At 40.7% G+C, this 23,661-nt stretch overlaps 1 protein-coding gene across 2 annotated transcripts in view; it reads left to right on the top strand.

Moving 5' to 3' along the window:
- PHACTR1 (phosphatase and actin regulator 1) overlaps positions 1 to 23,661 on the top strand; it is a 585,520-nt gene that overhangs the window by 16,972 nt on the left and 544,887 nt on the right. For both annotated transcript variants that reach the window (XM_015135539.3, NM_001260596.1), the window contains 1 exon segment: positions 19,095 to 19,241. In XM_015135539.3, coding sequence (XP_014991025.1) covers positions 19,095 to 19,241 — 147 coding nt within the window.

Here is a 23,661-nt window from a genome sequence, read left to right as displayed (position 1 = left end):
CACAAGGTGAGCAGAGACAAAGGAAGAGAGGTACTACACTCTCATGGTGGTACTGGAGACGGTAATAAAAACATTCCAGCCATAGAGGATGGGCGGAGTTTAGCTATGTTAAGATGGGGAGAAGGAAAACAAAGGTTTTCCACTGGAAAGATTTGTACTGTCATTTAATTTTTGTTTTCTCTCTTAAAATTTGCTAATAGTTCAATCAAACTGGTTAAGATTTCAGTTTTCTGATAGACATAGCTAGTATTTGGCATTAACAATTGATGCTCTGAGTCCATTGTGAACCCACAGTTATTACTTTTCTATTGCTGCGTATCAAATTACCCCAAAACTTAGTGACTTAAAACAACAAACACACTATCTGACAGTTTCTGTGGGTCAAGAATGAAGGAGAGTCTTAGCTGGGCTGTTTGGGTTTAGGGTCTGAGGTGACAGTCAGGTGGCTGGCTGGGGCTGTAGTTAGCTGAAAAATTTAACTGAGGCTTTCAAGTTAAATAAGTCATGTGGCTTATGCCCATGACATCTAGCAGGAGGGTTTGATGCCTTGTTACACGAGCCTCTCCATAGGCTGCTGGTGTATCTCATCATGTTGCCACTGACCTTCCCCAAAGCAAGATCCCAAAGAGGAAGCAAGGCAGAAGCCACAAGACATTTTATGTTTATGACCTAACCTCAGAAGTGATATACCATCACTTACAGTATATTCTTGTGGTCACAGAGACCAAGCCTAATTCAGTGTAGGAAGAGACTACACAAGGGCATGAGTGCCAAGAGTAGGGGTTCATCAAGGGCCATTTTGGAAGCTGGCTACCGCAATACACATGTTTTTACAGGGGCAGGACAATTTCAAAAGAGGGGACATAGCTCATGCATGTAAACAGTTTTTGTTAATATGTCTCACATCATCAAGTGGTTTCAAATTAGGCACAATATTGCACAATTATGTAGGCTCTCTGGGAAAGAAGTCACCATACCAGTGTTAGGGTAGCTATTGAATTGTCTTGCATTCATCTATATACAGGCAACAAGAAAAGCTAGGTATTCACACTTTAGAGAAGAGTTAGAGCAAAGTCAATATTAGACCCATATTGTTATAGGAAACAGGGCTGGCTTCCATCTCTTTGGGAGCTACGTCCTTCAAGGTATGGCTGCACAAGTTGTGGACTTGACTCTTTCTATAAAGTGAATGATGTATCCCTGAAGCTGTGCAACATTAAAGACCTAAGTTGGGGCCCAGGGGAACACAGTAGAGCTGGAATCCTGAGCTGCAATAGTAGAAACAAGGCAGCCACTTCCTCTCCCCATGTAGCCCACAGAATCAGCCACATATAAAAGGGAACAAATATCAGAACTTTGTGTGGTGGACAGCTCCTTTAATGACAAGTTTAAGCAGAGAGAACTGAGATGTACCAAAAACATTTCCTCAGATGTTTTGTTTTCTAGCAAAGTATGCATATGCATAGAAAAGAAAAATGTTCCAGGATCTATGTACTAAATTTAGTTGTAATAAAAAGTACAAAAAACTTTTTGGTGTATTTTTGTGAAACCTATTTAAGATTAGCAAGTTATTACTGAAAGTTGGGTTATTATAGTTAATGATATTCATCCCCATCATTTACATTTTGTAGCTTTTCATGAATGATTTTCAATATTGCCACTATAATTAGTGATATTGTACTGGGTTTAATTGTGAGGTGTAAAAGTTCTTATATTTCTAACTCAGATGTGCAAAATGGTGAAATATACTTCATCTATACAGCCCAGATTCTAAATCTGCCTGACTAGAATATACTAGAATCAATACAAAAATTCAAAGACTGCCAGTAAGTCTAAGATATACTACCCTTAATATCAATACTGTATTTGTCCACAGCCTGTGGGACTATCTGACAATGATAATATTTCAGAGAAACTTCAAAGTAAGGATGGGGCATCATCTCTAACCTTTGGAAACTCTCCTAAATAGAAAAGAATAAGCATATGTTTTTTTACAATCACTTTTTAACTTAAAAAAATTTAAAAATCAGAAATTTGCAAAAATGATATAGTACAAAGAATAGATATGTACTCTTTTCTCAGGTTCACCTATTACAAATTGCTTCTTGGTCTTTTGGCTAAGATCAAGTGTAGATTCACCTATTAATAAAGTCTTACTCCATTTGCTCTCGCTTTTCTCTATTGATCTATTTGTCTAGAGAGGAGTGTAAAAGCATGTGTGTGCGTGTATGTGTGTGTACATACACACACATATAATATATACACACATACACACACGTTTATACACTGTGTGTGTATATATGTATATATACATCTGTATGTATTCTAGTATAAGCAAGAGCCAGGCTAGGCGTGGTGGCTTACTCCTGTAATCCCGGCACTTTGGGAGGCCGAGGCAGGCTGGTCACTTGAGGTCAGGAGTTGGAGACCAGCCTGGCCAACATGGTGAAACCCCGTCTCTACCAAAAATACAAAGATTAGCCAGATGTCATGGTGTGCGCTTGTAGTACCAGCTACTCAAGTGGGCTGAGGCAGGAGAATCCCCTTGAACCTGGGAAGCGGAAGTTGCAGTGAGTCGAGATCATGCCAATGCACTCCAGCCTGGGCAACAAGAGTGAAACTCTGTCTCAAAAACAAACACAAAAACAAACAAACAAAACCAAGAGCCTTCCCCATCCTCAACTTATTATATTATTTATGATTTTTGAAACCAGTTTTAATCTATCCATTTATTATAAAAACCAATGACTACCCATACCTAATGGTTTATTATTCACTAGTGGACGTCATTATTTTTGTGTTCAAATTGTTCCAGATTGGACCCATATAAGCCCCTTCAAGTTGACTGCTGCATTCTTGTGACACGTCCTCTGCATTTTGGGGAATGCTGTTTTAACAAGACATAGCAAAGCTTAACTGTCCACAGCAAGAAGCCCACTGTCAACATTCTTTTCTTATGCCTTACATATACTTCCAATTCAGTTATCTGCTGTTCTGTTATTTTTAATGCAGCGCAAAATGCTGGGAGCTGAATCTTTAAAAGATCATCGTTATCACAAATAGATATAATGATAGCCTAAAAATAAGGGTGAGACACACCTTAAAAAAAGACAGAATTTTGAAATAGTGAAATACTGATATGTATAAAGATAGCCCAAGTCATCATTACATTATATAATTGATTAATTAAATTTCATATTTATTAATAGTGTGTTTTTCTAAGTATTGGTACTTACCTTAATTCTTACCAGTAATTCTCAAACTGATTTCTGCATCTTTATAAGTTGGAAGATTTTTATAAATAAATAAATAAATAATTTATTTATTTATTTATTTTTGAGACAGGGTCTCACTCTGTTGTCCACACTAGAGTGCAGTGGCACAAAAATGGTTCACTGCATACTTAACCTCTTGGCACAAGTGATCCTCCTGTCTCAGCCTCACCAGTAACTTGACGACAGGCACGTACCACCATGCCCAGCTAATGTTTAAATTTTGTAGAGATGGAGTGTTGCAATGTTGCCCAAGCTAGTCTCAAACTCCTGGGCTCAAGCAATCATCCTGCCATAGCCTTCCAAAGTAAATCCAAAGGGATTACAGGCATGGGTCACTTCACCGGGCCTTATTTTTCAATGATATATAACATGTGTAGAGCAACATGCACAAATATAAAATGTGTGATTTGAACTTTTACAAAAGCTATCACCTTTTCTAAAAATTACAACCATGACCCAAATCCACATACAATTTCTTACATTTCAAAAGATTTCTTTGTGCCCCTTCCAAGACATGTCTCTCATCAACCTTTTATTATGATATTTGAGATTTGCTTATTCTTGAACTTCATGTAAATGGAATCATGTGATATGTAGTCTTTTGGGTCTGGCATCTTTTGTTTGACATCATATCTAAGAGATTCGTCCATGTTGCTGCCTGTAGCAGTAGTGGTTTTTTTTTGTTTTTGTTTTTTATGTCTGACACTGTATGAAGACATTACAATTATGTTTACACATTTTCTTGTTGATGGATTGTTCCCAGGTTGGGGTCATTATGAATAAATCTGCTGTGGACTTGCTGGTTCATGTCCTGGGTCTAGTATGTTTACCCATGTTTATGTAAACAAAGTCTTCCAAGGTGACCTTTACAAGTTATGTTCCCATCAGCATTGCATGGATGCTCCATTTCCCCCTTATTCTCACCAATAATGGCATTAAGCGATTTTAAAATTTTAGCCAGATTATAGCTTCATTGAGGCTATAATTTGAATCTAGCTTTAAGTAATGTTGCGGAGTATCTTCTCATACGCTTATTTGAACATTTGAAAATCATTTTTTGTATGAACTGTCTGTTCAAGTTTTTGGTCCATTTAAAAAAAATTGGATTGAGCTATCTTTTTGTTGCTGTTTAAGGAGATCTTTTACATATTCTGGTTATAATTCCTTTGTTACATATGTATTGAAAATATCTTCTCCCAGTCTGTGGCTTGCTTTTCCAATCTCCTAATGGTGTCTTTCTCATTTTTGTTTCTTTTTTTCTAAGTGGGCATGTAGTTTATTTTTACCAAGTTGTTGAATATATAAACAGAAAGATGCTTGTAATATTTTCTTATATCCTTTTAATAGTTTTAGAATCCATAGTGATAACTCCTATTTAATTCCTGATATTGATGATTCATATCTTCCTTTTATCTTTACAAGTCTTGCTAGGGCTTAAATAATCATTGTTTTTTTGGAAAAATGATATTTTTGTGTCATTTATTTTTCAACTCCTAAAATTTTTAATTTCCTTGACCTGCTTTTATCTTTATTAACTCCTTCCTCCTGTTTGCGTTAGATTTATTTTTCCTTCTTCTTTTAAGTTTCTAAGATAGAAACTTACCTTATTGATTTGAAATATTTTCTCTTATCTAAATAAACATTTAGTGCAATAATGCCCAAACCAGCACTGTTTATCTCACATACTTTAATATGTTACATTTTTAATAGTGTCTTATGACGAACAGAAGTTCTTTTTTTTTTAATTTATTTATTATTATTATACTTTAAGTTGTAGGGTACATGTGCATAACGTGCAGGTTTGTTACATATGTATACTTGTGCCATGTTGGTGTGCTGCACCCATCAACTCGTCATTTACATCAGGTATAGCTCCCAATGCAATCCCTCCCCCCTCCCCCCTCCCCATGATAGGCCCCGGTGTGTGATGTTCCCCTTCCTGAGTCCAAGTGATCTCATTGTTCAGTTCCCACCTATGAGTGAGAACATGTGGTGTTTGGTTTTCTGTTCTTGTGATAGTTTGCTAAGAATGATGGTTTCCAGCTGCATCCATGTCCCTACAAAGGACACAAACTCATCCTTTTTGATGGCTGCATAGTATTCCATGGTGTATATGTGCCACATTTTCTTAATCCAATCTGTCACTGATGGACATTTGGGTTGATTCCAAGTCTTTGCTATTGTGAATAGTGCTGCAATAAACATACGTGTGCATGTGTCTTTATAGCAGCATAATTTATAATCCTTTGGGTATATACCCAGTAATGGGATGGCTGGGTCATATGGTACATCTAGTTCTAGATCCTTGAGGAATCGCCATACTGTTTTCCATAGTGGTTGAACTAGTTTACAATCCGACCAACAGTGTAAAAGCGTTCCTATTTCTCCACATCCTCTCCAGCACCTGTTGTTTCCTGACTTTTTAATGATCGCCATTCTAACTGGTGTGAGATGGTATCTCATTGTGGTTTTGATTTGCATTTCTCTGATGGCCAGTGATGATGAGCATTTTTTCATGTGTCTGTTGGCTGTATGAATGTCTTCTTTTGAGAAATGTCTGTTCATATCCTTTGCCCACTTTTTGATGGGGTTGTTTGTTTTTTTCTTGTAAATTTGTTTGAGTTCTTTGTAGGTTCTGGATATTAGCCCTTTGTCAGATGAGTAGATTGCAAAAATTTTCTCCCATTCCGTAGGTTGCCTGTTCACTCTGATGGTAGTTTCTTTTGCTGTGCAGAAGCTCTTTAGTTTTATTAGATCCCATTTGTCAATTTTGGCTTTTGCTGCTGTTGCTTTTGGTGTTTTAGACATGAAGTCTTTGCCCATGCCTATGTCCTGAATGGTACTACCTAGGTTTTCCTCTAGGATTTTTATGGTATTAGGTCTAACATTTAAGTCTCTAATCCATCTTGAATTAATTTTCGTATAAGGAGTAAGGAAAGGATCCAGTTTCAGCTTTCTACTTATGGCTAGCCAATTTTCCCAGCACCATTTATTAAATAGGGAATCCTTTCCCCATTTCTTGTTTTTGTCAGGTTTGTCAAAGATCAGATGGCTGTAGATGTGTGGTATTATTTCTGAGGACTCTGTTCTGTTCCATTGGTCTATATCTCTGTTTTGGTACCAGTACCATGCTGTTTTGGTTACTGTAGCCTTGTAGTATAGTTTGAAGTCAGGTAGCGTGATGCCTCCAGCTTTGTTCTTTTGACTTAGGATTGTCTTGGAGATACGGGCTCTTTTTTGGTTCCATATGAACTTTAAAGCAGTTTTTTCCAATTCTGTGAAGAAAGTCATTGGTAGCTTGATGGGGATGGCATTGAATCTATAAATTACCTTGGGCAGTATGGCCATTTTCACGATATTGATTCTTCCTATCTATGAGCATGGTATGTTCTTCCATTTGTTTGTGTCCTCTTTTATTTCACTTAGCAGTGGTTTGTAGTTCTCCTTGAAGAGGTCCTTTACATCCCTTGTAAGTTGGATTCCTAGGTATTTTATTCTCTTTGAAGCAATTGTGAATGGAAGTTCATTCCTGATTTGGCTCTCTGTTTGTCTGTTACTGGTGTATATGAATGCTTGTGATTTTTGCACATTAATTTTGTATCCTGAGACTTTGCTGAAGTTGCTTATCAGCTTAAGGAGATTTTGGGCTGAGACAATGGGGTTTTCTAAATATACAATCATGTCATCTGCAAACAGGGACAATTTGACTTCTTCTTTTCCTAACTGAATACCCTTGATTTCTTTCTCTTGCCTAATTGCCCTAGCCAGAACTTCCAACACTATGTTGAATAGGAGTGGTGAGAGAGGGCATTCCTGCCTTGTGCCAGTTTTCAAAGGGAATTTTTCCAGTTTTTGCCCATTCAGTATGATATTGGCTGTGGGTTTGTCATAAATAGCTCTTATTATTTTGAGGTACGTTCCATCAATACCGAATTTATTGAGCGTTTTTAGCATGAAGGGCTGTTGAATTTTGTCAAAAGCCTTTTCTGCATCTATTGAGATAATCATGTGGTTCTTGTCTTTGGTTCTGTTTATATGCTGGATTATGTTTATTGATTTGCGAATGTTGAACCAGCCTTGCATCCCAGGGATGAAGCCCACTTGATCATGGTGGATAAGCTTTTTGATGTGTTGCTGAATCCGGTTTGCCAGTATTTTATTGAGGATTTTTGCATCGATGTTCATCAGGGATATTGGTCTAAAATTCTCTTTTTTAGTTGTGTCTCTGCCAGGCTTTGGTATCAGGATGATGTTGGCCTCATAAAATGAGTTAGGGAGGATTCCCTCTTTTTCTATTGATTGGAATAGTTTCAGAAGGAATGGTACCAACTCCTCCTTGTACCTCTGGTAGAATTCAGCTGTGAATCCATCTGGTCCTGGACTTTTTTTGGTTGGTAGGCTATTAATTATTGCCTCAATTTCAGAGCCTGCTATTGGTCTATTCAGGGATTCAACTTCTTCCTGGTTTAGTCTTGGAAGAGTGTAAGTGTCCAGGAAATTATCCATTTCTTCTAGATTTTCCAGTTTATTTGCGTAGAGGTGTTTATAGTATTCTCTGATGGTAGTTTGTATTTCTGTGGGGTCGGTGGTGATATCCCCTTTATCATTTTTAATTGCATCGATTTGATTCTTCTCTCTTTTCTTCTTTATTAGTCTTGCTAGCGGTCTGTCAATTTTGTTGATCTTTTCAAAAAACCAACTCCTGGATTCATTGATTTTTTGGAGGGTTTTTTGTGTCTCTATCTCCTTCAGTTCTGCTCTGATCTTAGTTATTTCTTGCCTTCTGCTAGCTTTCGAATGTGTTTGCTCTTGCTTCTCTAGTTCTTTTAATTGCAATGTTAGAGTGTCAATTTTAGATCTTTCCTGCTTTCTCTTGTGGGCATTTAGTGCTATAAATTTCCCTCTACACACTGCTTTAAATGTGTCCCAGAGATTCTGGTATGTTGTATCTTTGTTCTCATTGGTTTCAAAGAACATCTTTATTTCTGCCTTCATTTCGTTATGTACCCAGTAGTCATTCAGGAGCAGGTTGTTCAGTTTCCATGTAGTTGAGCGGTTTTGATTGAGTTTCTTAGTCCTGAGTTCTAGTTTGATTGCACTGTGGTCTGAGAGACAGTTTGTTATAATTTCTGTTCTTGTACATTTGCTGAGGAGTGATTTACTTCCAATTACGTGGTCCATTTTGGAGTAAGTACGATGTGGTGCTGAGAAGAATGTATATTCTGTTGATTTGGGGTGGAGAGTTCTATAGATGTCTATTAGGTCTGCTTGCTGCAGAGATGAGTTCAATTCCTGGATATCCTTGTTAACTTTCTGTCTCGTTGATCTGTCTAATGTTGACAGTGGAGTGTTGAAGTCTCCCATTATTATTGTATGGGAGTCTAAGTCTCTTTGTAAGTCTCTAAGGACTTGCTTGATGAATCTGGGTGCTCCTGTATTGGGTGCATATATATTTAGGATAGTTAGCTCTTCCTGTTGAATTGATCCCTTTACCATTATGTAATGGCCTTCTTTGTCTCTTTTGATCTTTGATGGTTTAAAGTCTGTTTTATCAGAGACTAGTATTGCAACCCCCGCTTTTTTTTGGTCTCCATTTGCTTGGTAAATCTTCCTCCATCCCTTTATTTTGAGCCTATGTATGTCTCTGCGTGTGAGATGGGTCTCCTGAATACAGCATACTGATGGGTCTTGACTCTTTATCCAGTTTGCCAGTCTGTGTCTTTTAATTGGAGCATTTAGTCCATTTACATTTAAGGTTAAGATTGTTATGTGTGAACTTGATCCTGCCATTATGATATTAACTGGTTATTGTGCTCGTTAGTTGATGCAGTTTCTTCCTAGCCTCGATGGTCTTTACATTTTGGCATGTTTTTGCAATGGCTGGTACCGGTTGTTCCTTTCCATGTTTAGTGCTTCCTTCAGGGTCTCTTGTAAGGCAGGCCTAGTGGTGACAAAATCTCTAAGCATTTGCTTATCTGTAAAGGATTTTATTTCTCCTTCACTTATGAAACTTAGTTTGGCTGGATATGAAATTCTGGGTTTAAAATTCTTTTCTTTAAGAATGTTGAATATTGGCCCCCACTCTCTTCTGGCTTGGAGAGTTTCTGCCGAGAGATCTGCTGTTAGTCTGATGGGCTTCCCTTCGTGGGTAACCCGACCTTTCTCTCTGGCTGCCCTTAAGATTTTTTCCTTCATTTCAACTTTGGTGAATCTGGCAATTATGTGTCTTGGAGTTGCTCTTCTCGAGGAGTATCTTTGTGGCGTTCTCTGTATTTCCTGGATTTGAATGTTGGCCTGCCCTACTAGGTTGGGGAAGTTCTCCTGGATGATATCCTGAAGAGTGTTTTCCAACTTGGTTCCATTTTCCCCCTCACTTTCAGGCACCCCAATCAGACGTAGATTTGGTCTTTTTACATAATCCCATACTTCTTGCAGGCTTTGTTCATTTCTTTTTCTTCTTTTTTCTTTTGGTTTCTCTTCTCGCTTCATTTCATTCATTTGATCCTCAATCGCTGATACTCTTTCTTCCAGTTGATCGAGTCGGTTACTGAAACTTGTGCATTTGTCACGTATTTCTCGTGTCATGGTTTTCATCTCTTTCATTTCGTTTATGACCTTCTCTGCATTAATTACTCTAGCCATCAATTCTTCCACTTTTTTTTCAAGATTTTTAGTTTCTTTACGCTGGGTACGTAATTCCTCCTTTAGCTCTGAGAGATTTGATGGACTGAAGCCTTCTTCTCTCATCTCATCAAAGTCATTCTCCGTCCAGCTTTGATCCGTTGCTGGCAATGAGCTGCGCTCCTTTGCCGGGGGAGATGCACTCTTATTTTTTGAATTTCCAGCTTTTCTGCCCTGCCTTTTCCCCATCTTTGTGGTTTTATCTGCCTCTGGTCTTTGATGATGGTGATGTACTGATGGGGTTTTGGTGTAGGTGTCCTTCCTGTTTGATAGTTTTCCTTCTAACAGTCAGGACCCTCAGCTGTAGGTCTGTTGGAGATTGCTTGAGGTCCACTCCAGACCCTGTTTGCCTGGGTATCAGCAGCAGAGGCTGCAGAAGATAGAATATTTCTGAACAGCGAGTGTACCTGTCTGATTCTTGCTTTGGAAGCTTCCTCTCAGGGGTGTACTCCACCCTGTGAGGTGTGGGGTGTCAGACTGCCCCTAGTGGGGGATGTCTCCCAGTTAGGCTACTCAGGGGTCAGGGACCCACTTGAGCAGGCAGTCTGTCCCTTCTCAGATCTCAACCTCCATGTTGGGAGATCCACTGCTCTCTTCAAAGCTGTCAGACAGAGTCGTTTGCATCTGCAGAGGCTTCTGCTGTGTTTGTTATTGTTTACTGTGCCCTGTCCCCAGAGGTGGAGTCTACAGAGACAGGCAGGTTTCCTTGAGCTGCTGTGAGCTCCACCCAGTTCGAGCTTCCCAGCAGCTTTGTTTACCTACTTAAGCCTCAGCAATGGCGGGCGCCCCTCCCCCAGCCTCGCTGCTGCCTTGCTGGTAGATCACAGACTGCTGTGCTAGCAATGAGGGAGGCTCCGTGGGCGTGGGACCCTCCCGGCCAGGTGTGGGATATGATCTCCTGGTGTGCCTGTTTGCTTAAAGCGCGGTATTGGGGTGGGAGTTACCCGATTTTCCAGGTGTTGTGTGTCTCAGTTCCCCTGGCTAGGAAAAGGGATTCCCTTCCCCCTTGCGCTTCCCAGGTGAGGTGATGCCTCGCCCTGCTTCAGCTCTCGCTGGTCGGGCTGCAGCAGCTGACCAGCACCGATCGTCCGGCACTCCTCAGTGAGATGAACCCAGTACCTCAGTTGAAAATGCAGAAATCACCAGTCTTCTGTGCCGCTCACGCTGGGAGTTGGAGACTGGAGCTGTTCCTATTCGGCCATCTTGCTCCGCCCCTCCTCCTATTCGGCCATCTTGCTCCGCCCCTCCCAGAAGTTCTTAATTTTAATGGCATTGGCATGTCTATCTAGTCTTTTGTGATTAGTGATTTTTATGCCCTGCTTAAAAATTTTTTGAAGGTCATGAAAATATTCTTTTATGAAAAATTTTTCTTTTAGAAATGTTATTATTAACCTTTCATATTTAAGTCCATGATCCATGTGGAATTTAGTTTTGTGTGAGGCAGGGATCAAGGTTTATTTTCTTCCACCATATATATACTTGTGTAACCACAAACTACTTCTTGAAAAGTCCATCCTTTCCCCATGATCTTGTAGTGGAACCCTCGTCATAGTCAAGTGACTGTTCATATCTAGGTCTGTTTGTAGATTCTGTATGCTCTTCTGTTGATCTATTTATCTTACTTTCTTTTTGTGTTCTATGTCTTTATAATAAGTCTTGATATCTCCTACTGTAATCCTCCAACTTTATTCTTATTTGTCAAGATTGTGCTGGTCTTCTCCCTCTGCATTTTCATATACATGTTAGAATCCACTTGTTAAATTCCAAAAGAAAAAAAAAAAAAGAAACCCCATTGAGATTTCGATTGGAATTACACTGAACCCATGGGTCAATTTGACAAGATTGATGCCTTGATCATATTGTGTCTTTCAATCCATGAGCACGATTATTGCATATTATCTCACTTTTCACTTACTCAGGTCTTCTTAATTTTTTCAGTAATGTTTTATAGTTTTTCATGCAGAGGACTTGCTCATCTTTTTAAAAATTTATTGATAGATATTTGATGGTTTTGATGCTATTGTAAATGGTACTTTAATTTTTTCATTTTCTAATTTTGTTAATATATAGAAAAAAATGATTTTGGGGTGGATTTTTTGTCTGTTTTTATAAAGCAAAAGCAAGTTTGTTAAGAAAGTAAAGGAATAAAGGAATGGCTACTCTATCGGCAGAGGCATGAGCCACTCAGTTGCTTATACTTACTGTTACTTCCTGATTATATGCTAAACAATGGGTGGATTATTCACGTGTTTTTGGAGAAAGGGGGAGGGAGGTTCCCAGAGCTTAGGGCTCCTCTTCTCCTTTTTAGACCATATAGGGTGACTTCTGGATGTTGGTATGGCATGTGTAAACTGTCATGGCTCTGATGGGAGTGTCTTTTAGCATGCTAATTCATTATAATTAGTGTATAATGAGCAGTGAGGACGACCAGAGGTCAATCTGGTTGCCACCCTGGTTTTGGTGGGTTCTGGCTGACGTCTTTACCACAACCTGTTTTATCAGCAAGGTCTTTGTGACCTGTATCTTGTACCAGCTTCATATCTCTTCCTGTGACTTAGAATGCCTAACTTTCTGGGAATGCAGCCTGGTAGGTCTCAGCCTTATTTTACCCAGCCCTTATTCAAGAAGGATTCGCTCTGGTTCAAATGCCTCTGACATTCCCCCCTCCCTTTTTACAAGGGAACCCTTAATCCTAAGGGTTGCAGAAGGACAAAGATCCAGCTTCCATAACTTCTTCAGGTTGAATTGGGGTGGTGATATTCTTAATTATTAGGGTCTCTAGTACTCAGGGTAGAGAGGAGCACAGTTAGAAAGCATACACATGGCAAGGGCCATTCATAACTCTCAGATCTGACAAAAGATGATATTTGGAAGAAGAATAAGTGTTCAGTTTAATACAATATTCAGTAAGCTTATCCTGCATTCCTACACAAAGAGTACAACAGCAAATATATTCCACAAGAGTAAAGGAAAATTATTCCAAATAAACTAAATAAGAAGGCTTTCCATGAACTGGGCAATTGTTGGAACCAACCTGATATGGAGTCACTAGCTGATTCCAATATGTGCCCAGAATTAGAGTATTGATCCAGATTGTTACATTACCCATCCCTTTTGTTTCTTCTGAGCAGCACCCAGAGATCACTGGTTGGTTCACAAGAATAAGCAGGGTTAGTCTAAATTGCAGGGGGAAAAAAATGTAAAAACAACTGATGAGACTAGAATCTAATAACAGGTGAACCATAGTTCTTGAAACATAATTTTTCTCTCTCCAGTCTCCCACTTTTGCTAAAGACAAATCATGATAGAACCAATTTGTTTGCCAAAGTAAATCTTAGTCTTATACTTGCCCTGATTATTTGTATGAAGTGCAGCAAGAATAATTACTTTTCACAAAGGCTTTTAAATTGACTTTGATGGAACTTTATTCCATAAAGAAACTCAGATAAGAGTTTTCTAAATTCGAGTCCAGCCATGGCTTTGTACCATTAAATATCTATATGATTCCTCTCTTCTTGAGGTCCCTAGAAAACCTGGGGCTGCTAGGCCTGTCAGAAAGTGTTATTCTTTACTTACCACAAGTCAGGAGCCCTGTACAGGTACTATGTAGACAAGGTATGAGGCCAGTTTTCCCAAGGGGCTTTTATTGGCTCTATAAGTCGAATTTGCTTCCTTAAAGGGAACCACACCATTCCCATCAAAGCCTTGGTAAAATAACCAGTTTCTCCAATTGTGTCCTGTTGCAAAAGAAAGCAGATTTTATTGCACTTATGCAAACAACTATATTGCCGTAAGTTAAGAATATTCACAAATAGTTTCTAAATTTTGGAGAAATCAGGAAGAGAGAAAGAAATGTACTCCAAATTTCGTTCACAGGAATATACTTTACTCAATCGTTAAAAGCTGTCAATAAAAGAAAAGTTTCCTTGATTCCAAAATCAGCCAATCAGTGCTGCAATCTATTTCCTTCGGGTCTGGAGTCTTCTCAATATCATCCCTTCATGGTTCATAAGGAAGATGTTACCAGAAAGGGGTCCCGATCCAGACCCCAAGAGAGGGTTCTTGGATTTCACCCAAGAAAGAATTTGAGGCAAATCCATAAAGTAAAAACAAGTTTATTAAGAATCCAAAGGAATAAAAGAATGGCTACTCTGTAGGCAGAGCAGCAAAAATATGATGTTGTAAGCTGATATTATATCAATGACATTGTGAAAATTGCTTATTTCTAACAGTCTGTGGATTCTTATGAATTCTATAGGTATAAAATCATAACATAAATGACTAATAACAATTTTATTCTTGCCTTCCAATCATTATATCTCTAATTTTTTTTTTACTTGCCTTACTTCTCTGGCCAGGACCTCCAGTATAATGTTAAATAGAAGTGGTGAGAGTGGATAGAGTTGAGAGTCTTTTGAAAATCTAAGTACACAGGTCCCATCTCCTCAAATTCTGATACAGTAGGTTCAGATTGGGGGCCTGCAAAATGGACATTTTAACAAGTATTCAAGTGATTCTGATGTAGGGGTGTCCTAGAAACACACTTTGAGTAATATTTTTAAAGGGTAAGCTTTACTCACTTGAAAATTTTTCTTAATGGGGATGGAATATCACATCCTTCTTTCTCCCTCCCCTTCTCACCTCCATCCTCTTCCATAGCAGATGTGTATGAAGTGTAATTTTCCTGAGCACTCTATTGGGCTGCTGCTTTTTCTTTGACTGTAGTTCTGGATTTAACATACATTTAAGAGTCTACAGTGTTAAAATGTTGACTGGTTTTAGGAAAAGAAAAAGAGAAAATGCCTTCTTCCCAAGTCAGGAGTCATATTTAGAAAGAAGCAATCATGGGTGGCGGTGCAGGATTGGGGGGGGGGGCATAAAAACTACATTTGGAAGTCATTGAGGTTACAGTTGAATTCAATGCTTCTGTACAGACACCTAGATCCACATATGCACACATATAAACAATCATGTGGGTGTTGCCACATGATGGAAACAGCATGAGGGGGAAAAATAGATTCTAAAGGATGCAGAGTTACATAAAATAGACTTAAAAAATAGGAAATCACCTGGGTAGAAGTATGGATGCCATGTGGTTTTCTAAATATAATTCATTACAAAGGACTGATGTATTTTCTTAGATTAAGAGACAAAATACACCACAGATATTTATGGAAAGCAAAGATACAAGAATAGCTACAAATAATACTAGAGTATTGGAGTTAGGCAGTGCCTTTAAGATCATGATATCTGACTCTTGCATTTTTATAGTGGAGGTGAATGGGACCCATGCTGGTAGAGTGACTTGCCCAGTGTCACTTGGGTGGGGTAGTAGTACTACTGGCAGTGGCACCTACCATCTTGATGCCTGCCCCTAGGGCTCTTCCACTGATGTCATGCAGCCAGATGTTTTATGATAAGAGGTCATGAATATGAAAGGAGTGCCAGAGATTAAAGAATGTGGAAATATTGGGACAACCCCTTAAAAGTGAGTCCTTTGTATAGGCTAGCAGGGGATGCATAAAAAGGGACTGACTGACTCTGTGTGGAACTGTTATGAAGACTAAGGAAGGGTATGAGAAGAGAAAGGCAAAGTAAAAAGAGAATAGAAAAAATTAGATGAAAGACAAAGAAAAAGAAAGTAAATCACACAAGTCAAGAAATGGAAGATAACAATTAGAAATAAAAATGTGATAAAAAAAATTCAAGACTGGACACAATGGTTCAGGCCTGTGATGCCAACACTTTGGGAGGCTGAGTTGGGTGGATTGCTGGAAACCAGGAGTTTGAGACCAGCTAGGTCAACATGGCGAAACTCTGTCTCTACAGAAATTACAAAAATTAGCCAGGCTAGATGGTGGCATGTAGCTGTGGTCCCAGCTACTTAGGAGGTTGAGGTGGAAGGATTGCTTGAGCCTGGGGAGGTGGAGGCTGCAGTGAGTTGAGATTGCATTACTGCACTCCAACTTGGGTGACAGAGCGAGGGCCTGTCTCAAAAAGAACACGGAGATAAATGTAGTATTTCTATGCCCATTTTTGTCAAAAGTTTAGCTATCTGGAATTATTTCAATATAAAATAGCCTATAATGAAATAATACAAAGGTGCATTTAAACTCCTTTGAAGAAGGATAAACCTAAAGTGGTAGCAATATTAAGTTGCTAATCCTCTAAAATGTTAAATGAATAAGAAACAGAAATTCAAAGATGTACTTCTCTGAAATGGTAGAGCTAAGTGTAGATATTTCTCCAGATGACTTTATCATTTTTCCAGAGACAAGGCTGATGAATGAGAGTACAAAAGAATGGGGAATTCCAAATTCTGAACAATCAAATAGATTGCATTAATTCACAGGAGGCACCATTTATACAGGATTTAGAATTATTTCCTTACATTTTATACTTCCTTAAGAACCTGAACCTGATTGTAACCAATAGATTGGTTTACAGCCTGTTAGTCCTTTAACAGTATTAATGTTCATAATTCATTTGATGAGCCATGGGACTCTGTTGCACCTCTTGGAAGAGGAGGGCTTCACTTAAAAACTATGTTTAACAGTGATAAATGGGACATAATAATGAGGTATATGTCATAAAAAAGTGAATCTGAAAGGTGGCTAATCAGTCAAATATATATACTTAGCAAACCCAAATACTAGTTAAGGGCACAGGATTTGAAATCAGGCATACATGGATTTGGCCCCCAGTTCAGCCACTCATTAGTTATGAGTACTCACAACCCGCCTTTGCTTCTTTTTCTTCTCCTTCTTCTCTCCCTCCCTCTCTTCCTTTACTTTATTCAAAAATAGCTGTTGGCCAGCTGTGGTGGTTCATGCTTGTATTCCCACCACTTTGAGAGACCCAGGCAGGAGGAGACTTTGAGGCCAAGGATGTGAGATCAACCTGGACAACATATTGAGACCGCATCTTTACAAAAAAAAAATATATATATATTAGTTGCGCATGGTGGTGCACGCCTATAATCCTAGCTACTCAGGAGGCTTGGGTGGGAGGACTGCTTGAGCCCAAGGAGGTCACGGCTGTAGTCAGTTAAGGTCACGCCACTGCACTCCAGCTTGGGAGACAGAGAGAGACCTTGTCTCAAAACAAACAAACAAACAAAACTGCTGCACATTTCATTACTATATGGTGGGTTCATGCCATAAACTAATGAGCTAGTCACTTCACATTTCTGAGAGAGAACAGGAAATGATTATAGGTAAGAAATTTGTGGTGTGTCACTTAAGCTAAGGTGCAGATGCAAAAATGAGCCAGCTTTGTTGGGGTGGCTCCAAGCAGAGTGGAGGTAAATAATGGGAGATGAGGATGGGAAAGACAGGTTGTAGAGGGCCCTGAATGCCAGAAAAAGCAGTTTCAGATTAACACAGAGAACTGGCCAACAATTAGAAATCAGATTAGGGAGATAGCCTAGCAAAGGATGGGATTATTTCAAGAATGATGGATTACTAAGTATTTCAGAGAAGCCAAGAAATAATTAGTTTTGACTATTAGGACATTGATGGAAGGCTTTTAAAATAACTTTGGTTGCGTGGTGAGGAAAGAAACCAACGATGGGGATGAAAGGACGAGATTGGAGTGTAAACACAGAGACTGATGGCCAAGAGTTCCATGGGAAGGTTAAACAGAACGGGAAGGAAACAGTATGGTACAGACAGAGGAAGCAGCAAGGCCAAAGGCAGGTTTATTTTTCCTAAAATGAGTAGTTACTGTGTATGTGTGAAGGTAAAAGATCAATGAAGAGAGAAGAAGATTCTAGAATGAGAAAAGGCAAGTGGAGAATTAGAACTGACCGCTGAAGTAGAGAGGGAGGGCTTGCACACTCAGATCAGCACTTCCGCCGAGTCCACACTGAGATGCCCTTTGTAGCAGGGAGGGAACCAAGGTAAGATTTATCTGTGTACTCCAGGTGGGCACTTACTAGATAGAAGAGTGGCAAACTCCGGCCACAAAAAGACTAAGTACTTAACAGCTGCAGAAAGACAAACATGAAAGGTTTAGCCCATCAATAGGTTCAGCAGGAGCATCAAACCATTCTTATTCACACCCTAGAAACCTTTCTAGGTTCTTCTGCTGTGTTACAGGGAGGGTTGCAGGTGGTAGTGCAGGCATTCAAAGAAATGTAAAGTCCCCTTGATCACCTCTCCTGCAGAAACAATGGTGCCAGGTTGTAGAGGTTACAAGTCCAACCCAAACACTATTATTTGTGCTCTAAGTGACCAAATAAAGAGGAATGCGGTTAAAATGAATGGGTACTCATGTAGAGATAAACACATCCCAGTGTTAGTGGTTAAAAAAGGCCACTCAATTCGGCATACATATGCCTACTCTACATTCAAAATACCAACTCTAGAAACATTACTGCCAAACTGCTCCCAAACTTGTAGACAATTTTCCTCCATTCCCCACCTCTAAGTTGTAAGGGAGCAGATAAGAAAACTTCTGAGGATTTCAGAAGTAGTTCTATCTTTATTTGAGCTCCTGGCTGGGAGTAAGGGAGTAGAGAGGGCTGGGCTGGGCACAATGCCCTCCTCCATGACCAGCGGGACCAGGGTTTGCACCCCAGGAGTGGTAACTCCACGCAGGAAGCTGGGACTGCTGGCGCGGCCCGCTCACATAGAGCAGCCTCTGGGCGAAGGAGACTGTAGTGTGCACTTGGACAGAGTAAGCGCGTTTGGCGGGAGAGGGCACAGTGCTGACTGGGCATCTCTGCGTTGGAGTCGTCCCTTTCGCATGAGCTTATCTGTGCCAAGGGCTGGAAACTGGGGCTGCAGGCGGGAGGCGGGGTGTCAGCCTAGAGCACTGGCCCCTTGGCCCTGTGGCTGGGAGAGGAGTCTGGGGGAGCCCCGGGCGCCAGCCAGGGACAGCCTGATCTCTGCTCCAGTCCACAGATCCTTAACGGATTTTCTTTCTCTCCCTTCACCCCTTTCTCTCCTTTGCTCTCTTTCTTTCTCTCTCCCTCTTTTTTCCCCCTTTTTCCCTCTCTTTCCCACTCCCTCCCCACTCCTTCCCTTCCTCTCCCCTCCCCCTTCCCCTCCCCCTCCCCCGTGTGCGAGCCTCTTCCTCTCCCCTCCTCCCCCTTCCGCCTCTCTCCCTCTCCCTCCGTCTCCTTCTCCCTCTCAGCTCGCCGGGCGACCCTGCTCCTGCCTCCCACATTAATGGCGGCATCCTCGGAGGATGATATAGACCGGCGGCCCATCCGGAGAGTGCGCTCCAAGAGCGACACGCCGTACCTCGCGGAGGCCAGGATCTCCTTTAACCTGGGGGCAGGTAAGGAAGCCCCTGGCGCCGCGCCCCCGCCCCCGCCCTGCTCCCTCCCTCCCCGGCTGCTGCGCCCCCGCCCCTCCCGGGCGCCCTCCCCGCCGCCCCCCGCAGTCGGGCGCTCAGCACTCGCGCTCTTTGTGTCTCCGGTGCGCGGAGGGCGTGTGTGTGAGCTGCGAGGTGGGGGAGGGCGGCGCGTGCAGCGCCGCATCCGCCCGAGTCCCACGCGGGCTTCCCCGGCACTGGGAGGAGGAAGTGCTGTCAGTGACCACAGTGATCCCGGGAATAACCCGGAGCCCGGGCCGCGCGCCCGAGCGCAGGCTGTGGGCGCGGGGTCTGGCGAGGCTCGCCGGGCGAGGTTGGCTGGCGCGGCTACTACGGGGTGGAACTTGTTGGTGACATTCAGACTCTGTTGGCTTTGACGGGTTGACGCCGCCGTTGCGGTGTTGGAGTGGGGAGAGGGGGCGGGGCTGGCCGCCAGGAACGGAACCTTTTCCTTGCACCGGGCAGCTGGGAAGCTACCGTGCTGGTCACAATAGCATGGTCTGGAGAATGCACGTTAGGTGACTTGATGCTGTCCCTGGAACTGGTGCCCAAAGTGGCCCAGATCGAATTAAGTGAAAAGGGTAACTGAGGTACATGAAGGAGAGACGAAATGAGAAAGGAAGATAGGGAGGAAAGGAAGGAAACACGGAGGAAAGGTAGTGGGGTGCCAGGGAAGAAAAGAAGGAAGGAAGGAAGGAAGGAAGGAAGGAAGGAAGGAAGGAAGGAAGGAAGGAAGGAAACAAGGAAGGAAACAAGGAAGGAAGGAGGGAAGGAGGGAAGGAAAGCAACAAAAGGAGGACTGAGGGATTCAGAGTCAAAAAATGCCTCAGTTGAGTCCACTGAAGGTTACTCAATGAGAAAAGCCCAGAATCTACTGTTCCCTCTGCTGCTGCTGCTGCTCCCAACTCGCCTCTAGAGTGCCTTACTCCTGTGTGGTCACTATCACTGGGAAGAAGTTGCTCACCACTAACTTCAGAGCTCTGCCTTTTCTGAATGAATCCTAAGCTTCCGTCCTAGTTTGTTTTCTCTTCCTCTCCAAGGTCCCTTATTATTCTAGCAACTACGATAAAAGTGAGGGCATTTTCCTGAAGACTACTTTTCACAATAAGTTTAAAAAGCAGATGATACTTTTTGCTTTAGGAAACTGAACTCTTGGAAATGGGACTAAATCGAACAAAATGTGTGTGTGTGTGTGCATGGTGCATGTGTTGGAGCAAAGAGAACCTTCAGATGATGGGTATTTTATGCCCTGTTGAGAAGTTTCAACAAAAGAGAAAACTGCAGAGAAAAACAAGATGCACTGACTAAGCAACCATACCCTATGGCTGGAAGAATGGTAACTGAATGTGCCAAAGTGACCAACTGCCTTGGAATATAATTTTCCTGTCTTGATGATTTGTTGTTTTAATCATGTATATCTTGTCACTTCTCAAATGTTTGCCTCTGGCTTTGGAGCTGAAGACAAGACAAGTTTACTTAGGAAGCTTTGGCATTTTCTATGGCATGCTGTATTACTCCATGGTTCCCACTTTGGAACAGTTAATCCCCTACTTCTGTGTTCCAGATTCAGCATATGGTTGTGAGGGGTCTTACAAAGGACCGATACAAGTTTCTTTTAGGAGCAAGATTGTTTTCCCAACCCAGTGATATTGGAAATTAGTCTATTAATCCCTTTGCTTAGCCCAGGAGGAATAGAGCCAAAGCAGCATTTAGTAAAGGTTATTTACCTTCTACTAGTACTTTTCTAACAAAACAATAAAATAAAGCGCTAAACAAGAGTTTCAAGTTTCAGCTACTACTCAATTACATTGAGCCACTTTGTCACCAGGTTAAACCTAGTGACTTGCAATCTTTTATTCTGGTTAAATTGCCCTGGAGTCCAGTTTAAAGATTGGCTCAGACAGGACTTATCTCTATTTCATCTGGAAATAAATAAGCGAGACAAGCACTCAGTCCCTTCTATATGTCCCTTAAAATACTCCTAAAGTGGCAAGAAAGACACCAGTAAGAGAAATGCAGAGATGATATTGTTAAAGGAGGAAGGGCGTTAGCAGCCTGCTCTGTACTGCCGTCAGGGGAGCTGTCCTCCCTTGGTGGTGCTGAAGCGAGACAGAGCAGTGACTGTAAGGTGGACAGTGGAGGGATGGGTACTCTTTCCCTGCTGTGATGGAATTCCAAAGAAAATGCATAAGATCTGGCTACCAAAAACTTTCTCATCCCTCTCTACCTACATTTGCTGCCTATTTGCTATGCATCACGCCTACTGCTCCGCTGCTCAAATCGGGCGTTTATGCTCTAATTTTGCACAAACTGCTCACTCTTGGGGCTTTGTTTATTTTCCAGCTGGTTTTTGGTTGCTTCCCTAACAAAGTAAGATCCACTCGCAGAAGTGCCTTTCCCCTGCATTTAAGAGTAATTGTAACCCCTGGTTTTAAAAGCAAACAGCCTTGTTTATCTCCTTAAGCAGCAAGTTGTAATTAAACTATTAGCGTTGTTATCAGCATTGCTGAACAGAGAAGCATGCACACTCCCAGTAAATTACATAATCTGGGCATAGAGATAATTTTGTTTATGTCTTAACCACAATTTATGAACACTTAAGCAAGGAAGCAGTCCTGTGCCCTTTCTTTCCACTCCTCTCCTGCCCCCAACCAGTTACTTATTGTTTATTCTTTCCAGATTAATGTTTTATTGGCTTAAACTATTTATGTTTAATATTTGCTTTCCCACGCCACTAATTATACATAAACCCATGTTTGATATTTTAGAGGTTTAGCAATGCTTCAAGGAAATACATATACATACATTCATTTTACTTGGCTATCATGAAATCATTAAACTAATCTGTCCAGTTGCCAAATAAAGTGGACTGGGTATTTTGAATACTAATTAAGCACTTAAGCATTTTTCAGCTACACCCTATCTCCAACAGTACTTAATAATATCATTTCAGAAATAATACCACAGCTTGAGTGAAGGATATACTTCTTCACCTACAGTGGCAAGTCAGTCAAAGAATAGCACCAAAATGTGGGTCTTTCATCAATGTATGAAGATATTAATTTCAAGTTTCAGCTAAAATTGAGAGCATAGAGAACAGAAACTTTCTGAACCATGACTTATTTTTCTAAGAGTCCCTTTTCTAGGTTTTTAGCTTCTGTTCAGCATTTAGTAGACACAGACATGGATAGATGATTGTTTGAAGATGGTATGAATGCAAAAGAAATTAAGTCAATATATCTGTTGAAGGTTACCCAGACACATCAAAGATTAAAACATTCAAAAAGGGATTTTTTCCCCTAAGGAATTCAAATGTGTTAAAAGGACATCCTGGAACAGAAGAGTCTGTTCGCACTATTAGTAGCAAGTGTTTCTAATTGTATTCTCACTTAGAATGAACAACACTGACATTTATCTTGTAAGAGTGTAGCCTGCCTTATGAAGTCATTCATTCACTGCATTGCAGTCAGTGCAATGAAGAGTTGCAGCTCATCTGGCAAGTACTTTCCCATGAGGGTAGTGTATTCTATTTATCTTTATATTGACAGTATATGGAGGTTTAACTGATACATAGAAGTTGCTGAAACTGAAACACTCTATAATTACACGCTAAAGTGAATGAAAGTGTTATAGTAAGCAGAAAAATTAAGCACTTCTTATATTTCTTAAATGGATGTCAACAGAAGGAAAGCAAGTCATCCTGATGATTTAGAATAGTTTAAAACACAAAACCAGTATTAGACACTATTCAGAAAAATGTGTCCTTTTCTAATCATAAGGAGGTTTAACTTCTGTTGATATATCAGAATTGCTTTGTATGGGGGAGATTTTAAATTAACAGTATGGTCAACACCAGCATAATTATTCTCTTTGGAAAACTGAGATCTGTTTTGGTTCTGGATGTCCACGAAGGATAGCTGTTTCTGGCCTTCGCTGGTCTCTTTTACCCTTTCAGGCCCAGAGGATAATGGCAGTCAGAACTGGCTTGCTCTGGTTTCCTGTAAGGATGAATGGGTCTATCAAAAGAAGTTATAAACTAGGTCCCAGGCTACCTCTCTTCCAGCCTTATCGCTTAGCTAAATAATGGAGATCTATGATATTGAGAAGTGACAGCTCAGAACGTGCCATCATCACTTAGCAATGAGAACTGCTTCTAGGCAAATTGTAAGTATTATTGCCATGCTGATCTGAGATTGCTTCACCAACCTAAAGGTTTTGATAGGCATCCTCCTTCACTCACTCTTTTACTGAAGAATGCCAATGTGTTCCTCACTATATTTTTTGTTACTGATTGTAAATTGAAGGTGGACCATGTGGGTCTGGCTTTTATTTGGTGGCCCAAACGCTTCTTTTAATTATTGCTTCCTGTATTTGGTAGGCAGAA

The sequence above is a fragment of the Macaca mulatta genome, chromosome 4 (assembly GCF_049350105.2).
Source record: "Macaca mulatta isolate MMU2019108-1 chromosome 4, T2T-MMU8v2.0, whole genome shotgun sequence".
Classification (NCBI taxonomy): Eukaryota; Metazoa; Chordata; class Mammalia; order Primates; family Cercopithecidae; genus Macaca; species Macaca mulatta.
The sequence above is the reverse complement of the archived record's forward strand: the minus strand, read 5'-3'. Positions and strand labels throughout refer to the sequence as shown.